We start from the raw sequence: 27,716 nt of genomic DNA, 5'->3' as shown, positions 1-27,716 counted from the left end.
CGATCACATCTACAAGACGTCACCGACCACTGATGGATCCGGTCTCTAGGCCTCTGGTCTCCTCCTGGAATCCCCTCAGTGCTGACGTCACACAGATCCTGCTCTGTCTCCAGGAATATAATCTGCGGGGAATGTTCTCTGCTCTGTATATAATGTCTCCTGGGCGCAGTTCTCTGTATAATGGCTGATAACAGAGAGAACAGAGATCCAAGAGAAGTATGAAGTGTCTGCTGCACTGAGGGGGAGGAGCTGTGGTGACGTCATCATTATCACAGGTCCTTCACTTCTCTCCTGAGCTCCGCCCCCTGATCACATGGCGGTGACGTCACCACAGGTCCTCTAGCTCTCAATGCAGATCTCCGTCCTGGTTGTGTGCAGCTCTTGCTCTCTGTTATCAGCCGGCAGGACGAGATCCCTCCAGCTGATCCAGTTTTCATCCCTCCTTCTCCTGAATGACCCCGAGGATGGACGAGGACGAGACCACCAGAAGATTATTACACTTCACCCTGGAGATCATCTCCCTGCTGAGCGGAGAGGTAACTCCTCTACATTTCTATCAGCTTTATTGTGTTATGTAACTACTCCAACATCTATCTGTTATGAGAGCATCATGATGTGGGGGCAGAGACCCTGATTCCAGTGATCGGTCGCTTACTGTGCTGCTCGCTGCAGTTCTGATGAAATCCCTGTTTTTTCTGCTGTAGCTCTAGTAGTGCTGTGAGCTCTGTATAGCTCCACCCACAGCCCTGATTGGCCGCTCTCTGTACACTGTGCATAGGCAGAAAGCTGCCAGTCAGTGGCAATAACTTGGTGACAGATTCCATTTAACCTCTTGATGACATTCACCGTACATGCAGCACCTGATGCAAGCAATCCAGAGTATTAGATCAGCGATCCGGGCAGGAAAAGTTGATGTCCCGTCCAGAGACAAGGTCAATTAGTGAAAAAAAAAAAGTTTTTAAAATTTGTAAAAACATTTTAAAAAAACAACAACAAAGAAAGGAAAAATTATTAATTAAATACACATATTTACATAAAAATAAATAAAGTACACTTTTGGTATCGCTGTGTCCAGAACGACCCGATCTATAAAACTGTCCCACCAGTTAACCCCTTCAGTGAACATGGTAAAAAAAAAAAAAAAAACCTAAGCAAAAAACAATGCTTTATCACCATAGCGCCAAGCAAAAAAGGTAATAACACGCGATCAAAAAGGCGAATGTAAATAAAAATGGTATCGCTGAAAACACCATCTTGTCCCGCAAAAAAACAAGCCGCCATACAGCTCCATCAGCCGAAAAATAAAAAGTTATAGCTCTCAGAATAAAGCGATGCAAAAAAAAATTGTTTTCTATAAAATAGCTTTTATTGTGTAAAAGCGCCAAAACATAGAAAAATGCTATAAATGTGGTACCGCTGTAAACGTACTGACCCGAAGAATAAAGCTGCCTTATCAATTTTACCACACGCGGAACAGAATAAAAAAAAACATAAAATTTTTTTCTGTAAGTTCTGTTTTTGTTTATTCTGCCTCCCAAAAATTGGAATAGAAAGTGATCAAAAAATGTCACGTGCCTGAAAATGGCACCAATAAATACGTCAACTCATCCCGCAAGCTGTCACATGACTGTCGGCCAAAATATGGATAAATTATAGCTCTTAAAATATGGCGATGCAAAAACTAGATTTTACAAAAATGCGTCTTTTAGTGTGTGACAGCTGTCAGTCATAAAAACCCGATATGATTCTGGTATCGCTGTAATCGCACCGACCCGAAGAATAAAGTCGTTTAATCACTTATACCACACGAGGAACGGCGTAAAAAATAAACTCTAGGGTTAGGGTTAGGCTAGGGTTAGGGCTGGGGTTAGGGTTGTGATGGCGTTGGGATTTTTTTCAAAATTAAAAAACAAAAGATGACGATATGGCGACTAGTGTCGAGCGTCAGTGCTCGCTACTTGAGTTTGCATCAGGTGCTCGGGTATGCATTGAGTATCGCGGGTGCTCGAGTCTCCACCCCATATGCATTGTGGCCAAAAAAACCTCGCGGGGATTGCCTGCCATGCACGAGCGATCCCCGCATGTTTTTTTTTGGGTGTCTAATAACCATGAAACATGCGAGCGGGGACTCGAGCACCCGCGATACATGGTGCATACCCGAGTACCTGATGCAAAATCATGTAGCGAGCACTAATGACAACTTATTCAATATGATGACCTAATATTATCAAATTCTGTGTCGTACCTCTGGGTTCAAAATGTTCACTATACCCCTTAATAAAATCCTTGAGGGGTCTAGTTTCCAAAATGGTGTCACTTGTGGGGGGTTTCCACTGTTTAGGCACATCAGGGGCTCTCCAAACGCAACATTGCGTCATAGAATCATAGAATGGTAGAGTTGGAGGGGACCTCCTGGGTCATCTGGTCCAACCCCCTGCTCAAAGCAGGATTCACTAAATAATAATAATTAGCGTCCGCTAATTATTCAAGCAAATTTTACATTCAAAAAGTCAAATGGCGCTCCTCCCCTTCCGAGCCCTGCCGTGCGCCCAAACATTGGTTTTTCCTCACATATGGGGTATCGGTGTGCTCAGGGGAAATTGCACAACAAATTTTGGGGTCCATTTTTTCCTGTTACCCCTGCGAAAATAAAAAATATTGGGTCTAAAGTAACATTTTTGTGAAAAAAGTTAAATGTTAATTTTTTTCTTCCACATTCCAAAAATTCCTGTGAAGCACCTGAAGGGTTAATAAAGTTCTTGAATGTGGTTTTGAGCACCTTGAGGGGTGCAGTTTTTAGAATGGTGTCACTTTTGGGTATTTTCTGTCATAAAGGCCCCTCAAAGTGACTTCAAATGTGATGTGGTCCCTAAAAAAATGGTTTTGTAAATTTTGTTGTAAAAATGAGAAATCGCTGGTCAACTTTTAACCCTTATAGGTCCCTAATAAAAGAAAAATTTGCTTCCAAAATTGTGCTGATGTAAAGTAGACATGTGGGAAATGTTATTTATTAACTCTTTTGTGTGACATATCTCTCTGATTTAAGGGCATAAAAATTCAAATTTTGAAAATTGCTAAATTTTCAAAATTTTCACCAAATTTCCATTTTTTTCACAAATAAACGCAAGTGATATCGAAGAAATTTTACCACAATCATGAAGTACAATATGTCACGAAAAAACATTCTCAGAATCAGGGGGATCCGTTGAAGCGTTCCAGAGTAATTACCTCATAAAGTGACAGTGGTCAGAATTGTAAAAATTGGCCCGGTCATTAACGTGCAGACCACCCTTGGGGGTAAAGGGGGTTAATATTAATGATATAACTTAATATTCAGAAGAATTAAAGGGGTATTCCCATCTCCAAGATCCTATCCCTATGGGATACCGGATATATAGTGTGTTTCATATAAATGCTGTGTTTTTTTGTGTAAACTGCATTTTATATAAATTGTGAGACCTGCTGACAGGCAGCACAAAAAGGGTTAATCTTCCTCTAACAGGCTTGATCATGTGACCCAGCTCTGTTTAATACGCAGAAGCTTCTGGAAAAACACCTCTGGGCAGTCAGCCAATGACTGCAGCTCTAACAGTCACATGGGAGTGGGAGGAGTTAAATCCTGTGAGGTAGTTAAGGATTGAAGAGGCAGTTGGTGGTCAGACATTTTGAGAAGAGGAAGCCATTTTGTAGGTGAAGGAGTTACCTACCTTCTCCCTGACTGCTGCGCTTAAAAAGGGGACAGACACAATAAGGGGAGCTGATAGTCTTCATATTAGGAAGAATTACCTCAGGGCAGAAACAGAGCACAGCGCTGAGGAAGAAATATTCAGATTTGATGAAACCAGAGGTTTCCAGGATCTCCCTGTCTGCAGGTGCACAACAATATTCAACCATGAGTGTCATCCTGTACCTCAGCTCCCTACCGCTTGTGAATAAGGCTATGTGCCCACGATGCAGAAATGAAGCAGAAATTTTCCTGACCATTTCTGCATCTCCTTGCCAGAAAAATGCATGCGGATTCTATGTGCGTTTTTGACGCTTTTTAATGCGTTTTTTAAGCGTTTTTGAAGCAAAATAAAGTTAATGGGGGAAAAAAAAGGCCAATAATGTCATTTCCTAGTCAAACCCCTATTCACCATTTTTGAAGTATTCAGGATGCCACAAGAACTGCAGTACCTGTAATTAATATAAAAAATATATATACACATACATACTCTATGCAGATATGTACGCGTGTGTATACATGGGCACCCCCCCACACACACACACACTCCTCACCCAGTATCCAATTATGGCTCTTTCACACGTCAGAATCTCCGGTACGAATGGTGATGACTTTTTCCACACATACCGGAAACACACACAGACCCATTTCAATGTATGCTTGGTCACGCATATGCTGTATAATAATCTTACATTTCAATGTATTTAAAAAAAAAAAATGGGTGGGTTCACGTGTATTTTTAATAACCAGCAGAGGGAAAGCAGACGGCTGAGGGCTGATATAGTCTGGGAAGTAGCCAAGGATCATGGCCCCTTCCCTTGCTATTATTATCAGGCCGCAGCAGTTAGCTTAGCCTTTACTGTCCATTCTATAGTGGGACCAAAAAAAAAAATGACAGTGTCCCCCTATAAATTGGAGCCAGCAAAGGCTAGGCGGACAGCTGCGACCTGATATTAATAGCCTAGAAAGGGGCCAAGGTTATAGGCCCCCTCCCAGGCTATAATATCAGCCCTCAGCTGATATTAGCAAATGCCTCTAATTAGAAATGTAGTATAGTATTTTTGATTCGCCACTTACCTCATGTGCAGAGCATCGCAGGACCTTAGGTATCCATGGTTACGTCCACTGATAAAATCACAGTTAGTTGGCTAGCTGCTAGTGGTCATAACCATGGATACCTAAGGTCCTGCTATGCCTGCACATGGGGTAAGAGAGCTAGCGAACCAAAAATACTATACTACATTTCTAATTGAAGGTATTTGCTAATATTATTATTATTATTACACCTACTACATATTGGGATGGGATCTTGGAGATGGGAGTACCCCTTTAACTGAAAAAAAAAACTAAAGAAATTAACTGGAATATACATGAGTGTACATGCAGCATGCAAGAGCGTGTTCACACATGGCCCAAATAGGGTCACTGTGTAATTTTGATCAAAATTAAAGTCAAACTAATAAGAACTGAAAAAATTGGCCTAATCAGAAAGGTGAAAACAGTCTCGTGGGTGAAAGTGTTAATAGGAACCTGTAATTAGGTTTTGGGTTAGAAAGCCACAACTATTTCATTATCTCTCTGGGGTTTTGTGTTTTACCACTTTTCTCCATACACAGGATTACACAATAGTGAGGAAGACACCGGGGGAGGGTGTGACTCCCATCATCCATCTCCAGGAGTCAGGAGGGCGGAGCCCGGGCCCCATCACAGAGCCTCCCCCGCACCCCCCGATACATGAGAGGAAGAAGAAGAAGATCCTAGAGCTCAGCAACAAGATGATTGAGCTGCTGAGCGGAGAGGTGACTGCTGGGACATTATACAGGACAGCACTGGAGGATTCTGGGTGATGACTGGAGAGGTGACTGCTGGGACATTATACAGGACAGCACTGGAGGATTCTGGGTGATGACCGGAGAGGTGAATGCTGGGACATTATACATGACAGCACTGGAGGATTCTGGGTGATGACTGGAGAGGTGACTGCTGGGACATTATACAGGACAGAACTGGAGGATTCTGGGTGATGACCGGATAGGTGACTGCTGGGACATTATACAGGACAGCACTGGAGGATTCTGGGTGATGACTGGAGAGGTGACTGCTGGGACATTATACAGGACGGCACTGGAGGATTCTGGGTGATGACCAGAGAGATGACTGCTGGGACATTATACAGAACAGCACTGGAGGATTCTGGGTGACGACCGGAGAGGTGACTGCTGGGACATTATTGACTCGCCCCCTGGGCCGTGGGGCACTCGGATCCGGGCAATAGGAAACGATGGGGGTAGTAGTGGCAACCCTGTTCCGTGGCTCAGGGTGGTCAGGCCAGTGGTAGTCTGCTATGCACTATTGATAATGTCCGACTACGCCACCCGTGGATTGCGGTTATTAGGAACCGCCGCTGCATGCAGACCGCTGGGGCTGATGAGGTGTGCAGCTAGGGATGGTGTGACTCCCCACGGGAAGAGTGCGGCCCCAGGGCAGTGTGGTGGATGGTGGGAGTGATGGTAGTGAGAGTTCCAGTGCCGGTAGTGCTGGAGGAGCAAGGAGCACACAGACAACAGGTTGCAGTCCAGGGTCTTTACTAAACAGGTAAACTGACCCACAAACAGTCCCAGCTAGGAGGGGACCTGGATGTCTGAGAGCAACGGGGAAATTGGCCCTGGTAAGGGTGAGGGTGTAGGCCTACCGTGCTTTCTGCACTCCTTCTGGCTATCTCCTCCTTATAGGGTAACAGCCCACGTTTCCGAGCTTTCCGTGTTTTCTCGCCTGTATGGCCTGCGACGTGGGTTCCTTTCTGCTCCCAGCCTTGTACGGCTTTACTGGTCCCTTCGGTTGTGGCAGGGCCTCCAGGCTTCTTAGGCCAAGGAATGTATAGTCCCTTGCAGACTGGTTATCTGCTGGAGAATGTGGAATCCTCCCAGCCTCAGACACCAAAGTCTGGTAAAGTTAAGTCTTTTCTCTGCCAAGACAGGCTCTCATTGCCTCTTGTCTCTGGCTTGTGGCTCTCCTCCTGCCACACTTCCTCTTAGGTGCAATCAACTTTCTGTCCCTGCTCCACTCTGGGATACGTCTCAGTGCTGAGACAGGTCATCCAGTTCTCTCTAACCCTGCCCCCAGTACCAGCTTTTATAGGGGCAGCCAGCTCCCCCTACTGGCCTGAGACAGGAGGCATTGCATGCTAATGTTCCCCTGACCAGAGAACCTCCCCCTTGCTCTCAGACACAGCTTTAATACATTTTGTGGCATCCAGGCCAGGGTGACACATTCCCCCCTAGTGAAATTTAGTACTCCGGGACTAAACAGTAAACAAAGACAATATGCATAACAATAAAACATTAATAGACAGATGATGCACAAATTGAGTTCTTAAGGTCACAATGTGGTCTGTGACCGGGCGTCCATATCACCAACACAACGGGGAGCCTTAACCAGGTGGGGGTCTGTCCTACCCCAAGTCCTTTACAGTCTTAGTTCATTCCTGGGTTAGGCTCTGAACGCAGTCCATACAAGGTCCCGGTTATAAAAAGTCCATAACCTTTGAGTCCTTACGGTAACTGCAAGAAACTGAAACACGCTATTAATAATCACGCAGGTAACTTGGCAAACAATTCAACATTTGGTAACAGGGTTATTTACAATCTTAGTGCGCTCTATATTCTCCAGCGAGCGGGTATCTGCCCCTTTGTGCTCCTGGTTGACCTACGTAGCCCACTGTCTGGTGGTGGACCAACCTGGCTTTCCCTACTAGCATTAGGGGTACAGGTGCCAGCTGGGTGTACAGGTAGGGCAGGCAGCTGTCTGCGGATTCTTTGGCTTACCGCAGGCATGGCAGGCTCACTGTCAGCAGAGGGTTGACTCTCCTGGGCTGCTGGTACAGGCTCTTCTGCCTCTGGAACCGCTTGCTCCTCTTCACCTTCCGGCTCTGGTGTTGGTTGTTGCTGTGCCGGTTGCAGGAAATGCAGGACGGGTACCACTATGGCATCATTTATGCGAGTCCAGGACTGAGGGAACTCTCCGAGAACGGTGCTGATCATTTCTTCCTTGTCCTCTGCGGGTTCAAGGTCACTCTGATCTTCTTCTGCACTACAGAGTTGCTCGGGGCACCTTTTGAGGTGGTCTCTGGAGACGACACTAGTGGTTTCTCCTCCGTCCTTGGTGATTACGCACACCTTTGGGTTGTTGTGGTCAGACTGCAGTACGGTGTAGGGTTCCCTTTCCCACTGGTCGTCCAACTTATGTAGCCTTCTTTTTCACTTTAGGACTTGCTCACCAGGTTCTAGGGGACCAGCAGGGGCGTGTTGATTGAAAAGTCTTTCTTGCCTCTCTCTCACCTGGGCCAGGCTCTTCTCCACACTCTCCTGTACCTTCTTGTACTGCCGTTGCCTTTCCGTATCCCAGTCCGCATCCGGGGCGGTGTCCTCAGGTATTAGGACTCCCATCTCCAGGTCTACGGGCAGCTTACCTGGTCTAGCTCGCATCAGGTAAGTCGGGGTGCAGTTTGTAGCATTCACCGGGATATTGTTGTACATGTCTATCAGGTCCGGCAGTTTTTCTGGCCACAGGCTGCGTTCCTCCAGGGGCAACGTCTTCAGGAGATCAATGACTATATTGTTCATTTTCTCACACATCCCGTTGGTTTGGGGGTGGTAAGGCGTTGTACGAATCTTATTACAGCCATAGAGGTTGCAGAACTCCTGGAAGATTTCAGCTTCGAACGCTGGACCCTGATCTGGCCTCTGTTTGGGCTGTCAAGTCCTTTACCGGGACCACCACTAGAAAACGGGAATAGTGGTCCACGATTGTCAGGGCGTAGATGTATCCGGACCGGCTTGGAGCCAATTTGACATGGTCCAGAGCTACCAGCTCCAGAGGCTGCGTGGTGACGATGGGCCTCAAGGGTGTCTTCTGGCTGGCACGGTCCTTCCTCCTTAGGTGACAAGGGCCACAGTCTCTGCACCATTTTTCTACAGCTCCTCTCATGCCGACCCAAAAGAATCTTCCTCTTAGTAGGAACTCCAGTTTCTTCCAACCGAAGTGTCCCGCTCTGTCATGGTAAGCCCCCAGGACCATAGCTGCATCCCTCCTTGGGACCACGACTTGCCAGGTCAGCTCATGCGTCCGGTGGTTGACAATCCTTCTGCACAACTTGCCTTCGTAGAGGAACAGCTTGCTCTTCTCCTTCCATAGCTGCTTGACTTCCTCTGGGGCATCTGGATCTAAGCGGGCGTCTTCCCGGGTCAGCAGATCTTTCACCAGGCGGACTGCAGGGTCACTATCTTGGGTCTCGGCCCAGCTGTGGTGAGGTGGGGGATTCATCATCACAGTTGTTAGATCCTCCTCCTTCACGCGGTGAGAGTGTTGAGCGGCTCCATATCGGTGAAACGCGGGGAGTTCTACCTCCTCCAGCTCTTCTGGGTCTTCGTCACCTTCAGGTAAGTGAGGCATCCTCGACAGGGCGTCTGCGTTGGCATTGGTTTTGCCTGCCCGGTACTTGATCACGAAGTCATAGTTGGAGAGACGGGCCATCCACCGCTGTTCCAGGGCACCCAGTCTTGCATTGTCCAGGTGTGTCAACGGATTGTTGTCCGTGTACACGGTGAACTTTGCGGAGGCCAGGTAATGCTTGAAGCGTTCCGTCACGGCCCACACCACTGCCAAGAATTCTAGCTTGAAGGAGCTGTAATTCTCCGGGTTCCTCTCAGTGGGTCTCAGCTTCCGGCTGGCGTACGCGATCACCCGTTCTCTGCCCCGTTGGTTTTGGGACAGTACGGCTCCCAGTCCCACATTACTGGCATCTGTGTGGAGAATGAAAGGCTGGCCATAATCAGGGTAGGCCAGGATCTCGTCCCCTGTGAGGGCCATCTTTAGCTGGCGGAAGGACTCCTCTTCCGGTTTATCCCACTTGAAGGGCGGCTTTTGGCTCCTGGACTTAGACTGTCCGATCAGGAGGTCCTGCATAGGAGCTGCCATCTTGGTGAACCCGGGGATGAACCTTCGGTAGTAGCCTACCAACCCGAGAAACTGTCTCACCCCTTTGATGTTCGAGGGGCTTGGCCAGCTCTTGATTGCCGTGACCTTGTCAGGGTCGGGGGCCACTACTTTCGCGCTTACCACGTGCCCTAGGTACTGGACCTTTGGTTTCAGCAGGTGACACTTCGATGGTTTCACCTTCAGGCCATAGCCTGCCAGGGCTTCGAACACCTCGGCCAGGTGCTTTAGGTGGTCCTCGTAGGTCTTTGAATAGACGATCACGTCGTCCAGGTAAAGGAGGACCGTCTCGAAGTTTCGGTGCCCTAGACAGCATTCCATCAGCCGCTGGAAGGTCCCTGGTGCGTTGCAGAGCCCGAAAGGCATACAGTTGAACTCACTCAGTCCCATCGGGGTGGTGAAGGCGGTCTTCTCCTTGTCAGCCTCTGCCATAGGAACCTGCCAGTACCCGCTAGTAAGGTCCAAAGTAGAAAAGAAGTTAGCTGATTTTAGTGCGGCTAAAGACTCCTCTATTCTAGGCAGCGGATATGCGTCTTTGTGGGTGATACGGTTGATTTGTCTATAGTCGACGCACATTCTCATGGTGCCGTCTTTCTTTTTGACCAGAACCAAGGGGGCTGCCCAGGGGCTACAGCTGTCTCTAATAACCCCAGCTTCTTTCATCTCTCTTAGCATGCCCTTTGCGTTCTGATAATGTGCAGGGGGTACAGGTCTGTGCCTCTCTTTTATTGGTGGGTGGCTCCCTGTGGGGATGTGGTGTTCTATCTCTTTTACTCTGCCGAAGTCTAGCAGGTGCTTACTAAAGACTCTCTCGTACTCCTGTACCACCCGGTAGACTCCTTGTTTTTGGTGCAGGGGAGTGGAGTCAGCACCCACATGGAGTTTCTGGCACCAGTCCTCCTTTTGTTTCTGGGAGCCATTACCCTCCGCCTGTGGAGATGGAGGCAAGGCTTCCACGGCCCTGATAGCTTGGTGTTCGACAACAAAGAGTTTGGCGAGTGTAGCGTACCTGGGTAAGTGTACTTCCCTCTCCCCAATGTTGAGGATGCGGACGGGCACCCTCCCATGACGGACATCAACCACCCCCCGGGCTGTCAAAATGGTGGGCCTGCTGTCTGAGTACACGGGTTCTACCATGGCTTGGTAGTCTCTACCTCTCAACCCGATTGCAGTCCGACACTAGATCATCATTTCACTTTTGGGAGGCATGGAAATGGGGAATGGGTCACTCAGTCTTACGCTACCGATCTCACCACCAGACAGTTCTACCTGCTGCCGTCTCATCAGGGCTTTTATCTCCTTGTTGAGGACTCTCTGTTGGCTGGAACTAGCATTCACCGCCACCTGTTGTAGAATTACAATTACCTCTGAAAGACAATTTTCAATTACATTAGTACCCACAGTTATTTTAGGGTGACTTTCACGACGGTCAATGTCCACAATAATCACTCCCTGTGCCGGCAGTTCAACTTTAGCAATTTTAATGGTCATCTCCTTGAACCCCATCTGCGGCACGGGTAAGCCATTACTGGCGATGATGCTCAAGTTACTGTCTGGATACCGTGTGATATCAGCATCAGTCCAATACTGCTTAAAAAGTACATAAGGGATAGTGGTTACTTGCGACCCAGTATCCAGCAAGGCGCTCATGGGGATACCGTCCAGCACCACGGGTAAAACCGGGCGCCCCCCAACATACTTATCACGCCAATTATAAGGGCCTGGTGATCTTATGCCTGGGGGTTGGCCCTCTGCCCCAGGTTGGACCCGTTTAAATTACAGTACCTGGAAATGTGTCCGGGCTGGTTGCATCGACGGCAAATGGGCTGTCCATCCTCTGCGTAGCGGTCTGTGGGCCTCCCTCGGAACGACGGGATCCTCCTCTGTCGACGCCACGGGACATCCTCCGGACTTGAAGCCAGCTCGATGGGTCTTGACGGGTCCACTTGCAACGCCTGGACGGTCCTGGTCAACGCCGCGACGCTCCTGGTCAGCTCCTGGACTTGGTGGTGCAGGTCTTTCGACAGGGCTTGGTTCAGGGCCTCTGCATCAGCCCCCACGGGGTCCATAGAGGAGGGTGCCGCCTCCTGGTGGTAGGTGAGAGCAGGGCGCCGGGGGTTTATAGCGCCACTGGTTGCAGATTCACGGAGCACCCTTATGGCCCTGTCCTTAAATTGGGCAAAGGTCAGGTCGGGGTTCTGAAAGAACATGAGGCGCAGTTGGGCCCTGTGGGCACTAGACAGCAGTCCTTCTATGAATTGTTCTGTTAGCAGCTTATCCTTTTCCTGCACACTGCCAGGGTCAGTTTGTTGAATAGCCCTCAAGGCTTCCTGCAGATTTAGGGCATAGTCTCTGATGCTGTCCTGTGCCCGCTGCTTACATCCATAGAACCTCATTTTAATCTCAGCGGAGGTACCTGTGTCAAAGGTACCCCGCAGCCGGGCCAGAATACCCTTCACAGTCCTTTTCTCCTCAGTGGGCCATGATTTTACCTCCCTTTGGGCTGCGCCAGTTAACTGCCCTGTTAATATGCTGACCTTCTGTTCCTCTGTCAGGGGGTAAACGTGGAACAAACTGTATAGCCTTTCCTTGAAGTCAGTTAGGGCATGGGGCTCCCCTGAGTATTTGGGCAGCCAGGCCACTCCAGGGATGTAGGGCAGGGAAAAGGGCATCACCGCTGCTGCAGCTGCGTTGGTGGTAGTGGGGGCCTCTGTGTCCGACATCTTCCTCCCCCCTAGTTAAGCGTGGCCTACCTTCCGACGATCCTCTTCTGTAGGCCACGGCTCCGCTGCTGCTGCTATGGACGAGGACCTGGCGTCGCGTCCTGATGACGTCAGCGTCGCTCTCTCTCCCTTCCAGGACCTTGCGCAGCGTCGGTGCGTGGGGCGGAGCTTCGGATCTCGCGCGGTTTTGACGTCCACGCCCCTCTTCTTCCCGCGCGGCGTCCTGAAGATGGCGTCCGATGGCGGGAAGCAGCTGCGGATGGCGGGAAGACGGCAGAAGACGGCGGGAAACGGTCCAAGATGGCGTCTGATGGCGGGAATCGGCTCCGGATGGCGGGAAACGACTCCGGACGGCGGGAAACTTCGCCACAGGTAAGTTACAAAAGTCTTTTTCAGGCACGCAGTACCCGGTGGTTGCGGGCACGAAATCCTGCCGACTACGCCAAAGCTGACTCGCCCCCTGGGCCGTGGGGCACTCGGATCCGGGCAATAGGAAACGATGGGGGTAGTAGTGGCAACCCGGTTCCGTGGCTCAGGGTGGTCAGGCCAGTGGTAGTCTGCTATGCACTATTGATAATGTCCGACTACGCCACCCGTGGATTGCGGTTATTAGGAACCGCCGCTGCATGCAGACAGCTGGGGCTGATGAGGTGTGCAGCTAGGGATGGTGTGACTCCCCACGGGAAGAGTGCGGCCCCAGGGCAGTGTGGTGGATGGTGGGAGTGATGGTAGTGAGAGTTCCAGTGCCGGTAGTGCTGGAGGAGCAAGGAGCACACAGACAACAGGTTGCAGTCCAGGGTCTTTACTAAACAGGTAAACTGACCCACAAACAGTCCCAGCTAGGAGGGGACCTGGATGTCTGAGAGCAACGGGGAAATTGGCCCTGGTCAGGGTGAGGGTGTAGGCCTACCGTGCTTTCTGCGCTCCTTCTGGCTATCTCCTCCTTATAGGGTAACAGCCCACGTTTCCGAGCTTTCCGTGTTTTCTCGCCTGTATGGCCTGCGACGTGGGTTCCTTTCTGCTCCCAGCCTTGTACGGCTTTACTGGTCCCTTCGGTTGTGGCAGGGCCTCCAGGCTTCTTAGGCCAAGGAATGTACAGTCCCTTGCAGACTGGTTATCTGCTGGAGAATGTGGAATCCTCCCAGCCTCAGACACCAAAGTCTGGTAAAGTTAAGTCTTTTCTCTGCCAAGACAGGCTCTCATCGCCTCTTGTCTCTGGCTTGTGGCTCTCCTGCTGCCACACTTCCTCTTAGGTGCAATCAACTTTCTGTCCCTGCTCCACTCTGGGACACGTCTCAGTGCTGAGACAGGTCATCCAGTTCTCTCTAACCCTGCCCCCAGTACCAGCTTTTATAGGGGCAGCCAGCTCCCCCTACTGGCCTGAGACAGGAGGCATTGCATGCTAATGTTCCCCTGACGAGAGAACCTCCCCCTTGCTCTCAGACACAGCTTTAATACATTTTGTGGCATCCAGGCCAGGGTGACACATTATACAGAACAGCACTGGAGGATTCTGGGTGATGACCGGAGAGGTGACTGCTGGGACATTATACAGGACGGCACTGGAGGATTCTGGGTGATGACCGGAGAGGTGACTGCTGGGACATTATACAGGACAGCACTGGAGGATTCTGGGTGATGACCGGAGAGGTGACTGCTGGGACATTATACAGGACGGCACTGGAGGATTCTGGGTGATGACCGGAGAGGTGACTGCTGGGACATTATACAGGACAGCACTGGAGGATTCTGGGTGATGAGCGGAGAGGTGACTGCTGGGACATTATACAGGACAGCACTGGAGGATTCTGGGTGATGATCGGAGAGGTGACTGCTGGGACATTATACAGGACAGCACTGGAGGATTCTGGATGGTGACCGGAGAGGTGACTGCTGGGACATTATACTGGACGGCACTGGAGGATTCTGGGTGATGAGCGGAGAGGTGACTGCTGGGACATTATACAGGACAGCACTGGAGGATTCTGGGGGTTGACCGGAGAGGTGACTGCTGGGACATTATACAGGACAGCACTGGAGGATTCTGGGTGATGAGCGGAGAGGTGACTGCTGGGACATTATACAGGACGGCACTGGAGGATTCTGGGTGATGAGCGGAGAGGTGACTGCTGGGACATTATACAGGACGGCACTGGAGGATTCTGGGTGATGACCAGAGAGGTGACTGCTGGGACATTATACAGGACGGCACTGGAGGATTCTGGGTGATGAGCGGAGAGGTGACTGCTGGGACATTATACAGGACAGCACTGGAGGATTCTGGGTGATGAGCGGAGAGGTGACTGCTGGGACATTATACAGGACAGCACTGGAGGATTCTGGATGATGACTGGAGAGGTGACTGCTGGGACATTATACAGGACAGCACTGGAGGATTCTGGGTGATGAGCGGAGAGGTGACTGCTGGGACATTATACAGGACAGCACTGGAGGATTCTGGATGATGACTGGAGAGGTGACTGCTGGGACATTATACAGGACAGCACTGGAGGATTCTGGGTGATGAGCGGAGAGGTGACTGCTGGGACATTATACAGGGCAGCACTGGAGGATTCTGGGTGATGACGGTGTCGTTGTCAGGTTCCTATAAGGTGTCAGGACGTCGCTGTCTATCTCTCCATGGAGGAGTGGGAGTATCTAGAAGGACACCAGGATCGGTACCAGGAGGTGATGATGGAGGAGCTCTGGCCTCTGACATCACCAGGTGAGAGGAGACTCTTGTTGGCTCCGGTGGATGTGATGACGTCTCTCGGCCTCGTCCTATAATAGATGATTTTTCTCCAGACTTGCTCTGGTTTTCTCTACATTTTCTCACAGCTTTCATTCCCTGATTCTTCTCTTCTGATCTGTGAGTCGCGGTTTCTCCGCTGTCGTCTTCATCAGTCTTGAGTCTTCGTCCTCGGCGGCTTCTTTCAGAATCTTTCACCTTCCTTAGAGCATCGGTCACATTTTGTCTGCAGATTTCCCAATGGAATTTTTCATAAAGTCCCACATTCAATATAACAGCGGATCGTCCTTTGCTTTCCTTATGAGGAGGTCAGAGTTCTCGTTAAGTTCTTTCAGAGCTCGTTGCTCTGATATCATTAGATTATGATATTTCTGTCCTTGAAATTTTGTGTTCCTTTTTAATGTAAGTAGTTCATCTTCAATCATTTCCTAGAAAACATCCAAGACTGGTGGACGAGACTTGACCGGATAGTAATAGAGATTTTTTTTTTATAACAAACGATTGAAAGTAACTGTCTGTTGTGTTGAATCGCTGGAGTTTTATGATCAAGAAGTGAACTCTGTTCATCAAAAGTTCCAGTTCTATTGGGAACATCATCATGAGAAACTTCTTGTAACGAGTTCTCCATGTTCTCATTCTGTTCATTGACCATGAAATGACAACGCAAAGTGAAAGTTCTCACAAATTTATTCACATCTAATGAAGTTCTATGAACGTCAAACTCAATTGTCGGGGAGAAGGTTAAGCCTTTGGATAGAACTGTAACTTCAGCCTCTGTTAATTACTGTCACTAAAGAGATGAAGCGTTTTCTTCAAAGGGCTAAAAATATATCTTTATTATTAACAAATAAAAAAAAAAACATATAGAGGAATACCATATGTATTCATATACAAATACAATATATACAAAAAGTGAGGTACCAGTTCAGGAAGAACAATGGTGGTATACCTGGATATAAAGCTTGGTGTACTGCACTGCTACATCTAAGGCCCAGACCAAAGGTGAAATTATCCTATTAAGTAAATACGAAATATGGGTCCAATTATATGTTAGAGAGTATACTAATGCGTAAAGGTCCATACTATACATCACATAAGTAATATATAATATCAGTTATTTATATCATTAGAATGAAAAAGTTTCTGACTAGAGAAACACTATCACAAGTAAGCATTATACCTCATAGACATAAAGGATATAGTAATAAACATATAAAGTGATAGGTTCAGTCAGTATGCTGGGCAAAGGTGATACAAATAAGCATCAACAGACCAAGTGCAATAGGACACAATAGATAGACATAATGGTAATGTTACCAGCAGTGCAGGAAACCAGGGACCCAACCAGCAAAGGCTAAACAGACAGCTGCCGGCTGATATTAATAGCCAGGGAATTGGATATTGTCCCCCTCCCAGTGCAAGAACACCAGCACTCAGCTGCCCAAGAATTGGCGCATCCATAAAATGCACCATTTCTGGCGCCTAGCCTCGGCTCTTTCCACTTGCCCTGGTGCGGTGGCGAGTGGGGTAATACTATTGGGGTTGATGTTAGCTTTGTAATGTTTGCTGACTTTGAGCCCAGGGGTTAGTAATGGAGAGGCGTCTATAAGACACCCCCGTTACTAACCCCGTAAGTTTAGTTAAAAAAGCACACACACAGAGCAAAGTCCTTTAATTGAAATGAACACTCCCAGACCCTCTTTTACCCTTTATAAAAATCAAATTAAATTACAAAATAATCCTCACCTGTCCGCAGATAATCCTTATGTGATGCTGTCCAACAAAAATCCCCAGCCGTGCTACATCTGGATTGTTTGATGTGACTGCTCAGCAAGCCAGTAGCGTGAAAATTCTCCTGCAGTGTCTAGCGCTGCTCTGACTAAGGTCACCGGAGTTCATAGCCGATGAGCTCTGCTCACCTTACTGACGTCACTGCTCGCTGCACTGACCAGTGTGTCCTGGCTGGCGTGCCGAGCCATCGCTCAACACACCATACAGATGTAGCAGAGCTGGAGTTCGTCACGGGACATCATCAGTATGGATTATCTGCTGACAGTTGAGGATGACTTTGTTTTTTTATTATTTTTCTTTGGATATTATTAAATGGGTAAAAGGGTCGGGAAGTGTTTTGTTCAAATAAAGGACTTTGCTCTGTGTGTGTGTTTTTTACTTAAACTGATGGGGGTTAGTAATGTGGGTGTCTTGTAGACGCCTCTCCATTACTAACCCTGGGCTTGAGATCAGCTGACATTACAAAGCTGACATCAACCCCAATATTATTATCCCATTTGCCACTGCACCAGGGAAAGTGGGAAGAGCCGAGGCTAATGGATGCGCCATTTTTTGGGCGGCTGCAGGCGGATGTTATTAGTTTGGGAGGGGGTACAATATGCATGGCCCCTTCCTAGGCTATTAATACCAGCCTGCAGCTGTCTGCCTAGCCTTTTCTGGTTATTAAAAATAGAAGGGGCCCCCCACATCATTTTTTTGGGAGGGGGTCACCCCTTGTTAATAACCAGTAAAGGCTACGCAGATGTTAATATTAATCCCCTGGGAAGATCTATGTTAATTAATGTTTATTACCCGCTTCCCAGACTATAAGCATCAGCTGTCCGCTTTCCCCCTTTGCTTTTTTTACTTTAAATTCTTTAATTATTAGCTAAATCCATGTACAGCAGCTCCACACGCCCTGCCCTGATGATATATCTCACTGACTCATTTCTATCTTTCTAGATCTATAAAAAATGTTTTATTAGTTAGAAAATTAGCCTGAAATGTCAGAGAATGACCGTCTGTAAAAGCTGATGTTATAAACGCGTTTGATACGGATGTCATACAGATGCGAGACAGGTGAGAGAAGTCGCATCGTACTCGCAAGACAATCATCCTACTGTTCAGGAATATCCGACCAATTTTATTTCAGCCGATGAGTGCGATCCCTTAAATGCGACATGTTAGTAACGGCTGATTGACGTCAAACTGACCATAGATATAAGTATTGGGGAGCAGGACTGCAGACTTAAAATGCAAAAGGGGGAGAACGGAGGAAACTTAAAATTGGTTTTGTAAATTTTGTTTGAAAAATAAGAAATTGCTGATTAAACTTTTAACAAAAAAAATAAATATGATGTGAAGTAGACATGTGGTAAATGTTAGTTATACCGTACAAAATAGTTAATACATATCTGGTTAAAAGGCATAAAAATTAAAAGTGCAACATTTTTTTTCGTAAAATTTTCGATATTTTCATAAATAAACGCAAAAAAAAAGCCAAATCCTAAATTTACCACTAACATGAAGCACAATGTGTCACGAAAAAACAGTTTCAGAATCAGCGGGATCCATTGAAGCTCCAGAGTTATTACCTCCATAAAGTGACAGTGCTCAGAATTGTAAAACATTGGCCCGGTCAGGAAGGTGAAAACAGACGCGAGAGTGAAGGGGTTAAAGGGATGTTTGTCAGAAGAATATGTATTATGGAGGTTTTCTGTGGAGTCTGACCAGACAATCTCTCCTTGGCTCCCCGTGTGCATCAGTAAGCGCCCATGACCCCGGTGCCGGCTCTCTAGTTGTCCTTTCTACACATTGATAGGTGCTAACCGCTGTGTACCGGGTGCTCCCCACAACACCGTCCTTCCGGGTTCTGTGACTTCATCCGTCCGCCGTACATGTGCCCTTTTTTCCTCCTTCAGAGACAAACACAGATCTTTTTGCACACTTGCTGCCTATTTTAGTGTTTATATCGAGGCGGATGTTGAGAGTTATCTCTATTTAAAGAAGAATAAGAAAGCGGTAACTCGTCTTTTAATAGAACGGAAGGTTCTCTCCTCTTAGTGATCCCAGAGGATCCTGTCCAGGAGGGAGGCCGTGTCCTCATGGTGACATCATGAGATCTCAAAATATAATCACTGGTAAATGGTCACCGTCCTTCCCCCAATCTCCATACAGTGAATTAGGAGAGAAGAACCCGATGGATAGAAATGTGGAGCTTTCTCCAGCTCCTCTGTGGTTCCATCCCTGGAGACGAAACTTGGAGAAGTTGTGTTTCTTAGTACGGCTGCTCCATCTGACTGACGAGGGTCTTCTCTGTCCCTCTCCTCAGGGTCCTCATCCTCCGGGTGCAGAGCAGAGAGCATTAGGCTTTGGCCTCGCTGATTATCACTTCATACTTGAGGCCACAATGTGCTGGTTCCTTGGTACCGGTGGTGAGGACCACAACAATGTAATTTATTCCCTGATGCATAAACATAGAATTACTAGTTCTGAGAGACAAGTCTCATATATAGACTGATACACGGCAGGTCATGTATTCAGTCTGTGTGTCTCCACAGATGGATCCAGGAGGAGAAATCCACCAGAGAGATGTCCCCGTCCTCTGTATTCACAGGACTGTCCAGAGGAGAATCACAACATCCCGGAGGATCATCAGGTAGATGACACTGAAGTCCCCACAACATCTGACCATGAAGTGATGGGACCTGAGCTCATCTTACATTTTTATTTTTAGGGTGAAGATCTGGTTGATATTAAGGTTGAGGTTATACATGGAGCACAAGAGGCGACCGCAATATGGGCCGATCAGCAGGGTGAGGAGGGGAGACTGTCATGTCTGTTCTGTGGTCACCTACTACTACTCCCATAATTTCATCATAACATGTGTGGTAGATCGCTCACACGGAGGTAGACACAGGTACACTGTTTCTTTAAAAACTTCTCGTTGGTTTATTAAAATGCAGCATAAACCAACACTGAGTCCATAAAAGAAATCACGGCCCTTTGGCCAAAAAGTTCTCGTTGGTTTATTAAAATGCAGCATAAACCAACACTGAGTCCATAAAAGAAATCACGGCCCTTTGGCCAAAACAGGAAACAAAGCAAAATGGTAACACAAAAGCACAGTCTTTGTGATAGCAGGGATCCACCTTCTGAGAGTTCAGCAACTCCATATGGTTCAGGAAAAACAAACACAAGATCCTCTCTGGAGCTAGCTTCTCCAGACACTGAACACTGAATGCCTCAGTAGGACTTGTATTTAAACCAAAAAACACACTCTGAGATGGAGATATGGTGAATGACCTCCCACCCTTCACAATGATCATTCACAAAAAACACTCCCTTTTAACATGGAAGTTTAACCTCTTTAAGCAAATAACATGTTGGAGCAAATTTCATGATTTCAATTCACAGAAGCTAATAGCCTCCGTGAAATATATCTTCCCTCTATCACTTTACCAGTGACTTTGCCACACATGACACAATCTATTCCGTCACTGTGTGTTTCCTACAGATGGATTCAGGAGGAGAAATCCACCAGAGAGATATCCACGTCCTCTGTATTCCCAGGACTGTCCAGAGGAGAATCACAATGTCCCGGAGAGTCATCAGGTAGACTGTGCTGAGCCCTGTACCGGCTCTGTGTATAGGGGACAGTTCTGATTGAGGTCATAGATGTCACAGATTTTGGTGGTTTCTTGTATTGTGCTGATTGTTACATCTGATATATCAGGAGGAAGATCCAACTAAGAATAAAGTGAAGGACGAGACAGAAGAAGAAGCGATGACGAGGGGGGATCAGCCGTGTGTGAGTGACGGGAAGGAGGAGATTCCGGTAGATGTTTCCACAGGTGTGTAATAATGACCGGCGTGTGATGATGATGATGACCGGCGTGTGATGATGATGATGACCGGTGTGTGATATTGTATGAAGTCTCCGGTGCAGTGAAGCTTTATCCGTTGTCCTCATCACAGCAGAAGCGTCCGGTGATGGCGCGGCTGCTTCTGTAGAGTCCGGCTGTGGACTGATGAATACCGGGGCCGCCTTCACACCTCTTCTTAATGATTTAGGAAGCACATATTAGTTTTCCTTCACCTTCTATAATATTCTTTCCATCCTTTACGTCCATATTTTCCTTACACAAGTCCCTGCTGCCATATAAATGACTGAGCTTGTGCTCCAGGTAATGAATCTCCCCGTCCTATGGATCTCGGGGATGTAGCAGCCTCTGCCTGGTGCTGACGAGTGACGACACATGTCACATGTAGAGTCGTCCTACCTGTCGCCTCTGTTTGCCTCCCACTGCCTCCTACATTGAGGCCGGCGTTCTGGTCCCTCCTCATCCAGGCCGGCCGCCCGGTGGCATGAAGACCCCTATGGTAAGTCAGTAAGTGCCGTGCTATGGATGTGTGGGTCAGACATACGGCTGTCGTCCCTCTGCCACTATGGAGGCCATCTTGGATGTAGGACGACCAGAACACAGGTCTCAGTCGGAGGCAAGCGGAGGCCACCAGGTAGGTGACAGTACATGACAGATGTTTAGTCCTCTGTGCCGGGTGGAGAATTGCTTCATCATAAAAGGGATTAGGAGCTCGTATCTACAAACAGCTGCGATGGCCGCATCTAGAGGTGTCGTTATCTTACATCATGTCGGTTTTTGAGTTCTGGTTCAACCAACGTATAAACATGGAGACTAAATACTACCCAGAGGGGGCGCCCTTCACCATGCACGGATTATATCCCCTGTCAGCGTCTCATTTATGGTGAATCTTGTAATATGGAGAGATTCACTATATGGAGAATAGTATTGGGCCACACGCATTAATCACTGCATTCTGGCTTCTCCTTCAGGCCCTGTTGTCCCCCCGGTGTATAACATCCAGCCCTGTCCCACCCCCCAGTATATAACATGTGGCTCCTCGGTGTGTATTGGTTACAATTTCAACTGCTGGGTATATAGATCCTAGGGGGCATACTCAGGGGGTGATATGTGCAGGAGAGGCCAGATGTTATACAGGGGTTATATTCACAATAACCAGGGTGTACTTTATTATAAGAGCACATTGTGATTTTGGGAACGTCCCTTTAGAAGAATCTTCACTCTCGGTCTCTCCAGACAAACAAGATGTCGTCTAGGAATCGTCCCCCCATTTGAGCCTCTAACGTGAATAAATAATTCTCTTCCAACAGTAAAATACATAAATTACCAAAAGAAGGTAAGAAGACGTCCTCATCCAGGTTCCGAAAGTTTTAAGTTTTTTTGTTTTTTACCAATAAATTGGATGAAATTCTTTTTCCGACAAGAATTGTTACCAAAGAAAGAAACTGCTGCTCAGATTCCCGGCCGTTCCTCCGACATTTATGAATGACATGATAACCGGGTGTCACCGTTCTCCATACATGTGTCCCCACACTTCTGACACTCAGCGCTGATTGGACAATGTAGGGGAACAATGGTAACGCCCAGTTGTCAGTATTTTCTTACATTTATAGGGTGAATAGCAGGAGAACTGCGCAGCTTAGTGACCAATAACATTATGACTCCGGAAATGAGAGGACGAGAAAGTGAAAAAAAAAAAAAAAATAAAAATTAATAGAATAATGTATCTGTAAGGCCGATAATGGGGGAAATTATTTACAGATAAAATGACCAAACAACTTACAATCCTAGAATGTTCTGGTTGGAGGGGACCACCTCCAGGGTCCCCGTATCCAGCCCCCTGCTCAATGCAGGACTCACCATCTCAGACAGATGTCTGTCCGGCCTCTGTTGGATTGTTTCTTCCATTCTTGATGGTTTATTTCTCATTACTGACCTCGCTGTATGAGGAGCTTTTTTGTGGGGGATGAGTTGTTTTTCTCATCTTGTTACTTTATCATCTTTATTCTGCTGTTATTTTTTAGAATTTTTCTCTCTTCATGAGCTGCACAAGTTGAGTGATAAAACGACCGTCCACCCTGAGACTGAGAAGTGACTATACGGTTATCATATATAGACTCCCTTCCTTGTGTCCTCCATTTGCCTCCTGTAACGGTGAACCGATGGAGGAAACCTGGCAGGTCCTAATAATAAGGCTCTTACACACAGTCTCCATACAGCCGGTCCCAGAGGTTTCCCGGCTTCCATCTTTTCACCACTGTACAGTGATCTGGAGTTACAGCACAGACACCGGGGCTGCTCCACATAGTAGTGCTGGCTGGTAGAGCGAGCTGGCAGAAGAAGGCCGACATGTCAGATCAGATCCAAAGATGGCAGGTGCTAGACAATCAAGAAGCGGGACGAGGTCAGAATCAGGAAGCCGAGTAAGAATGGTCCTGTAGATGGAGGCCTAAGTCATCCCGGGGTATTATGGAAGCCAGACAAGGTTACCAAAGACAAACAGGAGCAATGAAAGCAGGTGCAGAATACATCTGTAACTGGTGACGCCCCGCAGACTGCTGGGAGATTAATAGGATGTGGCGCTGCCCCATAGGTCACAGCACAGGAAAGGCAGGGGAGGGTGGGGTAGACGTATTACTGCACTCCCCATACCACTGCACTGGCCATCCTGGAAGCCGGGGGAAGGGACCACCGATCTGAGCTGAGGGGGCAGCGGAGGGCAGAGGACCCCATAGGGGACTGTACAGGGAAATGTGTAGTGTTCAGTCCCAGGGTGGAGGGTCGCTGTAACTGCGGTAATACAACTAATCCAAGCCAATAACAATATATTTATTTCATTTTCTTTTAGGACTTTTCTACAATAAATACTTTGTTTCTTTTCAGACATTTTTGTGTTACCAAATCCTGGCGCCATAAACCATAAGCGATGTATTGTTACATGGTGACAGTATTCCTCATTGTTCCCATATAATATACACAACGTCCTGATCAGTCTTTATTACACAAGAATAAGAGGAATAAACTTCATGAATTGTAAGAATAGACGAGATGGAAACAGGAGACTTTGTCCCCGGAGTCTCCACAGAAATCTGCGTATTTCTTCTTCCGTCTCAGGATTCTCGGTTCCGGGGTAAAATCTCTATTCAGTTAGGAAACATTGTTCCATCACTGAGATCGGAGGTGACGGCCGCTCCTGATAAGATTCTGTGTAGGGGGAGGGGAGAGGAGGGCGGGGCTAGAGGCCGAGCTCCTCCCATCTACATGGACTCTGACCAGTAGTGACCGTCCTCTCCTATCTCAGTAATGGGACGCGTACACCCGGCGTCAGAGGCTCAATGCAGTGAGGAGGAGAAGCCGCGCGCATGCGGTAGGTTTGTCATGTTCTCAAGCCCCCAAAGCCGTGATGACATGCTAAGTGGGACGACTACTCGGGTCACGAACTCCTCATCGACAAGTCAAAGGCCTCATTTACATATCATAAACTTTAGAAATACAATACTTTTTCTAAAGATCTGTTTGTGTGTTTAATGTAATAGAGATGATAGGCGGAGAGTTTATATCTACAGACACAGCTGCTGCGGGTTCTGGGGGCACAGGGAACGGACAGTTTCCCTTTAAACATAATTTTTAAGGACATATATTTAGTGTTTTGGGCAGGGGCGGATGTATCACATGTGCAGTAGGTTCAGCTGCATATAGACCAAGTAATGTAGGGAGGCTCCAGGGGATAAGGAGGCTCTGTGGTGTAGGGAGGCTCCAGGGGATAAGGAGGCTCTGTGGTGTAGGGAGGCTCCAGGGGATAAGGAGGATCCGTGGTGTAGGGAGGCTCCAGGGGATAAGGAGGATCCGTGGTGTAGGGAGGCTCCAGGGGATAAGAAGGATCCGTGGTGTAGGGTGGTTAATGGAATAATGAGGCTCCAGAGGGTACATGGAGGCCCATTTCCACTACAGGTTGCTCACATACTGGAATCGTTCCACTTTCTACCTCTGTAGATTTTTCTTCTCAGACATTGGGAGAAGGACTCCCCTGGGTCCTGTAATTAGGATTTAACCCTGTAATATGATTTCGGTGCTATTTCATTCTTCTAAAGGTTCGTATCATGTCCTTAGTAGGGTTGAGCGAGTATGTTCTGTCCGAGTATGCTCGGGCCGAGCTCCGAGTATTTACAGCTGCTCGGTGATAAGGTTAGATCGCTCCCGTGTGCATGATTTGCAACTGTTTGACAGTTTTATTACATGTGAGGAATGTGTAAGAAATAGACATTCCTCACATGTAATAAAGCTGTCAAACAGTCGCAAATCATGCACATGGGAGGGATTCAATCATATCACCGAGCAGCTATAAATACTCGGTGCTCGGCCCGAGCATACTCGCCGAAAGGGTTAATCAACATACTCGCTCAACACTAGTCCTTAGGCATACTGTGGACATGATTACGGTGGCCACCTTTATGAGGCCCACCTTTGTGATTAGTCAATGTCATTTGCATACGGTAATATAAGATTAAAACTCCATTGTTAATTGCGTGGACACTTTTCTACACTGAGGGCGAGATAGGAAGCTTGAGAGAGTGAAATGGCACTGGTGGTACATTAAGGGGGTAAATCCTGATGACAGGTTCCCTTAAGAACTGTCTATTTGCTGTCTAATCTCTGCCACCCCTGACTTGTGCCAATGTCACCAGATTATAAGTGTCATTCACTTTACCCGTCATTGTGTTAATGTTATGGCATGTAGTTGTCTTCCTTATTACCGGTACTTTCACTGACGAGGGTCTTCATTGTGAGATCCAGAAAATACATTTAGAAATCCCTTTTGTGTTGTAGATTAGATGTGATTTTTTTTCTATCTTTCCTCCTTATAGGAAATCCTTGTGGGAATAACGGTTCATCACTAAATTGTAAAAAAGAAGATATCATGAAGCAGTCTAATGGAGGAAACCTCATCACCCTTCCTGCACCTCCTGGACTTCACAGCACTTCACCTTCTTATAATCCTCCTGATCATGAGGAATCATCTCCTGAGCAATCTCACATTGTTACCACTATTCCAGGTGACGAAGTGGATACAAGACTTCAGTGTGACAAGCAACTAACTAAAAGCTCAGCTCAGACACAAAGAAAGCACAAAGGAGAAAAGCCATACTGCTGTTCAGAATGTGGGAAATGCTTTACAAAGAAATATAATCTTGTTACACATCAGAGAAGTCACACAGGAGAGAAGCCATATTCATGTTCAGAATGTGGGAAATACTTTACAGATAAAAGGAATCTTATTACGCATCAGAGAATTCACACAGGAGAGAAGCCGTATTCATGTTCAGAATGTGGGAAATGCTTTACATGTAAATCAAGATTTATTACACATCAGAGAATTCACACAGGAGAAAAACCATTTTCATGTTCAGTATGTGGGAAATGCTTTACAGATAAAGGGACTGTTATTAGACATCAGAAAACTCACACAGGAGAGAAGCCGTATTCCTGTTCAGAATGTGGGAAATGCTTTACATATAAATCAAATTGTGTTAAACATGAGAGAATTCACACAGGAGAAAAGACATTTTCATGTTCGGAATGTGGGAAGTCCTTCACAGGTAAATTAAGTCTTGTGTTGCACAAGAGAAGTCACACTGGGGAGAAGCTGTATTCATGTTCAGAATGTGGGAAATGCTTTACAGATAAATCAAGATTTATTATACATCAGAGAATTCACACAGGAGAAAAACCATTTTCATGTTCAGTATGTGGGAAATGCTTTAATGATAAAAGGACTCTTATTAGACATGAGAGAATTCACACAGGAGAGAAGCCATATTCCTGTTCAGAATGTGGGAAATGCTTTACATATAAATCAATTTGTGTTATACATGAGAGAATTCACACAGGAGAAAAGACATTTTCATGTTCAGTATGTGGGAAATGCTTTATTGATAAAAAGACTCTTATTAGACATCAGAAAACTCACACAGGAGAGAAGCCATATTCCTGTTCAGAATGTGGGAAATGCTTTACAGAGAAATCAAAATGTGTTAGACATGAGAGAATTCACACAGGAGAGAAGCCATATTCATGTTCAGAATGTGGGAAATGCTTTACAGATAAAAGGAATCTTATTAAACATCAGAAAATTCACACAGGAGAAAAGCCATTTTCATGTTTGGAATGTGGGAAGGCCTTCACAAGTAAATTAAGTCTTGTGATGCACGAGAGAAGTCACACAGGGGAGAAGCCGTATTCATGTTCACTATGTGGGAAATCTTTTGTAAATAAATCGTATCTTGTTAGACATGAGGAAAGTCATACAGGAAAGAAACTGTAATCATGTACACTGTGTGTTTTAAAATTTTTAATAAAATTGCTCAGAATAATGAGTACACTTCCTTTGATAAGTAAGATTGTCATTAATATCTCACTGAATACCAGAACAATTTCTAAAATTTTCCTTTCCCCCATGACCAGCGCCACACGAGAGAGGGAATTCACCCAATAAGGACAGGACAGGAAGCATACTGAGTAAGAGGGCTGCACCTCTACCCCGCATCATTTTGGTTTCCTGTCCATGAGGGAACCTGAAGCTGAAGAATCAGGAGAGGAAAGTTAAAGGAGAAACTTACCCAGGCCTTGCCTGGAAGAAAGGCTCCTTGTCTATAGTGCAGGTGTCGGGTCCTGGAAGCGCCACCGCTGGTCACTTGAGGGCTCATGTAGATGCGAGCGCCGAAGTCCTTTTGGATGCTTGTTGGCTCCAACAATGTCCCAGGCTTGCGCATGTGCAGGACGCCCTGGGATTGGTGCGCCTTGATGAAGAGCATGCCGGAGACTTCTGACCTGAAGTGTTGGATTTCACTTCCAGGGGGTCTGGAGAAGGCATG

The 27,716-nt window shown here is 47.0% G+C and overlaps 2 protein-coding genes across 2 annotated transcripts in view; both read left to right on the top strand.

Moving 5' to 3' along the window:
- The window catches only part of LOC141212352 (uncharacterized), a 71,446-nt gene extending 44,280 nt beyond the window's left edge, over positions 1–27,166 (top strand). The window contains exon 8 of the mRNA XM_073664908.1: positions 25,985–27,166. Coding sequence (XP_073521009.1) covers positions 25,985–27,166 — 1,182 coding nt within the window. The remainder of the gene's footprint in view (positions 1–25,984) is intronic.
- Positions 294–5,571, top strand: LOC141212346 (oocyte zinc finger protein XlCOF29-like). Its single transcript, XM_073664902.1, has 2 exons — positions 294–536; positions 5,341–5,571. The coding sequence occupies exons 1-2, from the start codon at positions 453–455 to the stop codon at positions 5,569–5,571; spliced, it is 315 nt and encodes a 104-aa protein (XP_073521003.1). The 5' UTR covers positions 294–452.
- Positions 27,167–27,716: the final 550 nt, after the last annotated feature.

The sequence above is a fragment of the Phyllobates terribilis genome, unplaced genomic scaffold (genome assembly GCF_046119375.1).
Source record: "Phyllobates terribilis strain yellow unplaced genomic scaffold, ASM4611937v1 Scaffold_171__1_contigs__length_4068163, whole genome shotgun sequence".
NCBI lineage: Eukaryota > Metazoa > Chordata > Amphibia > Anura > Dendrobatidae > Phyllobates > Phyllobates terribilis.
The sequence above is the reverse complement of the archived record's forward strand: the minus strand, read 5'-3'. Positions and strand labels throughout refer to the sequence as shown.

What these genes read in the sequence shown, in the direction of transcription:
- LOC141212346 (XM_073664902.1), top strand. Translation starts at nt 453, where the DNA reads ATGACCCCGAGGATGGACGAGGACGAGACCACCAGAAGATTATTACAC. An exon ending in TCTCCCTGCTGAGCGGAGAG is followed by an intron (nt 537 to 5,340) that starts GTAACTCCTCTA and finishes CTCCATACACAG; the next exon opens with GATTACACAATAGTGAGGAA.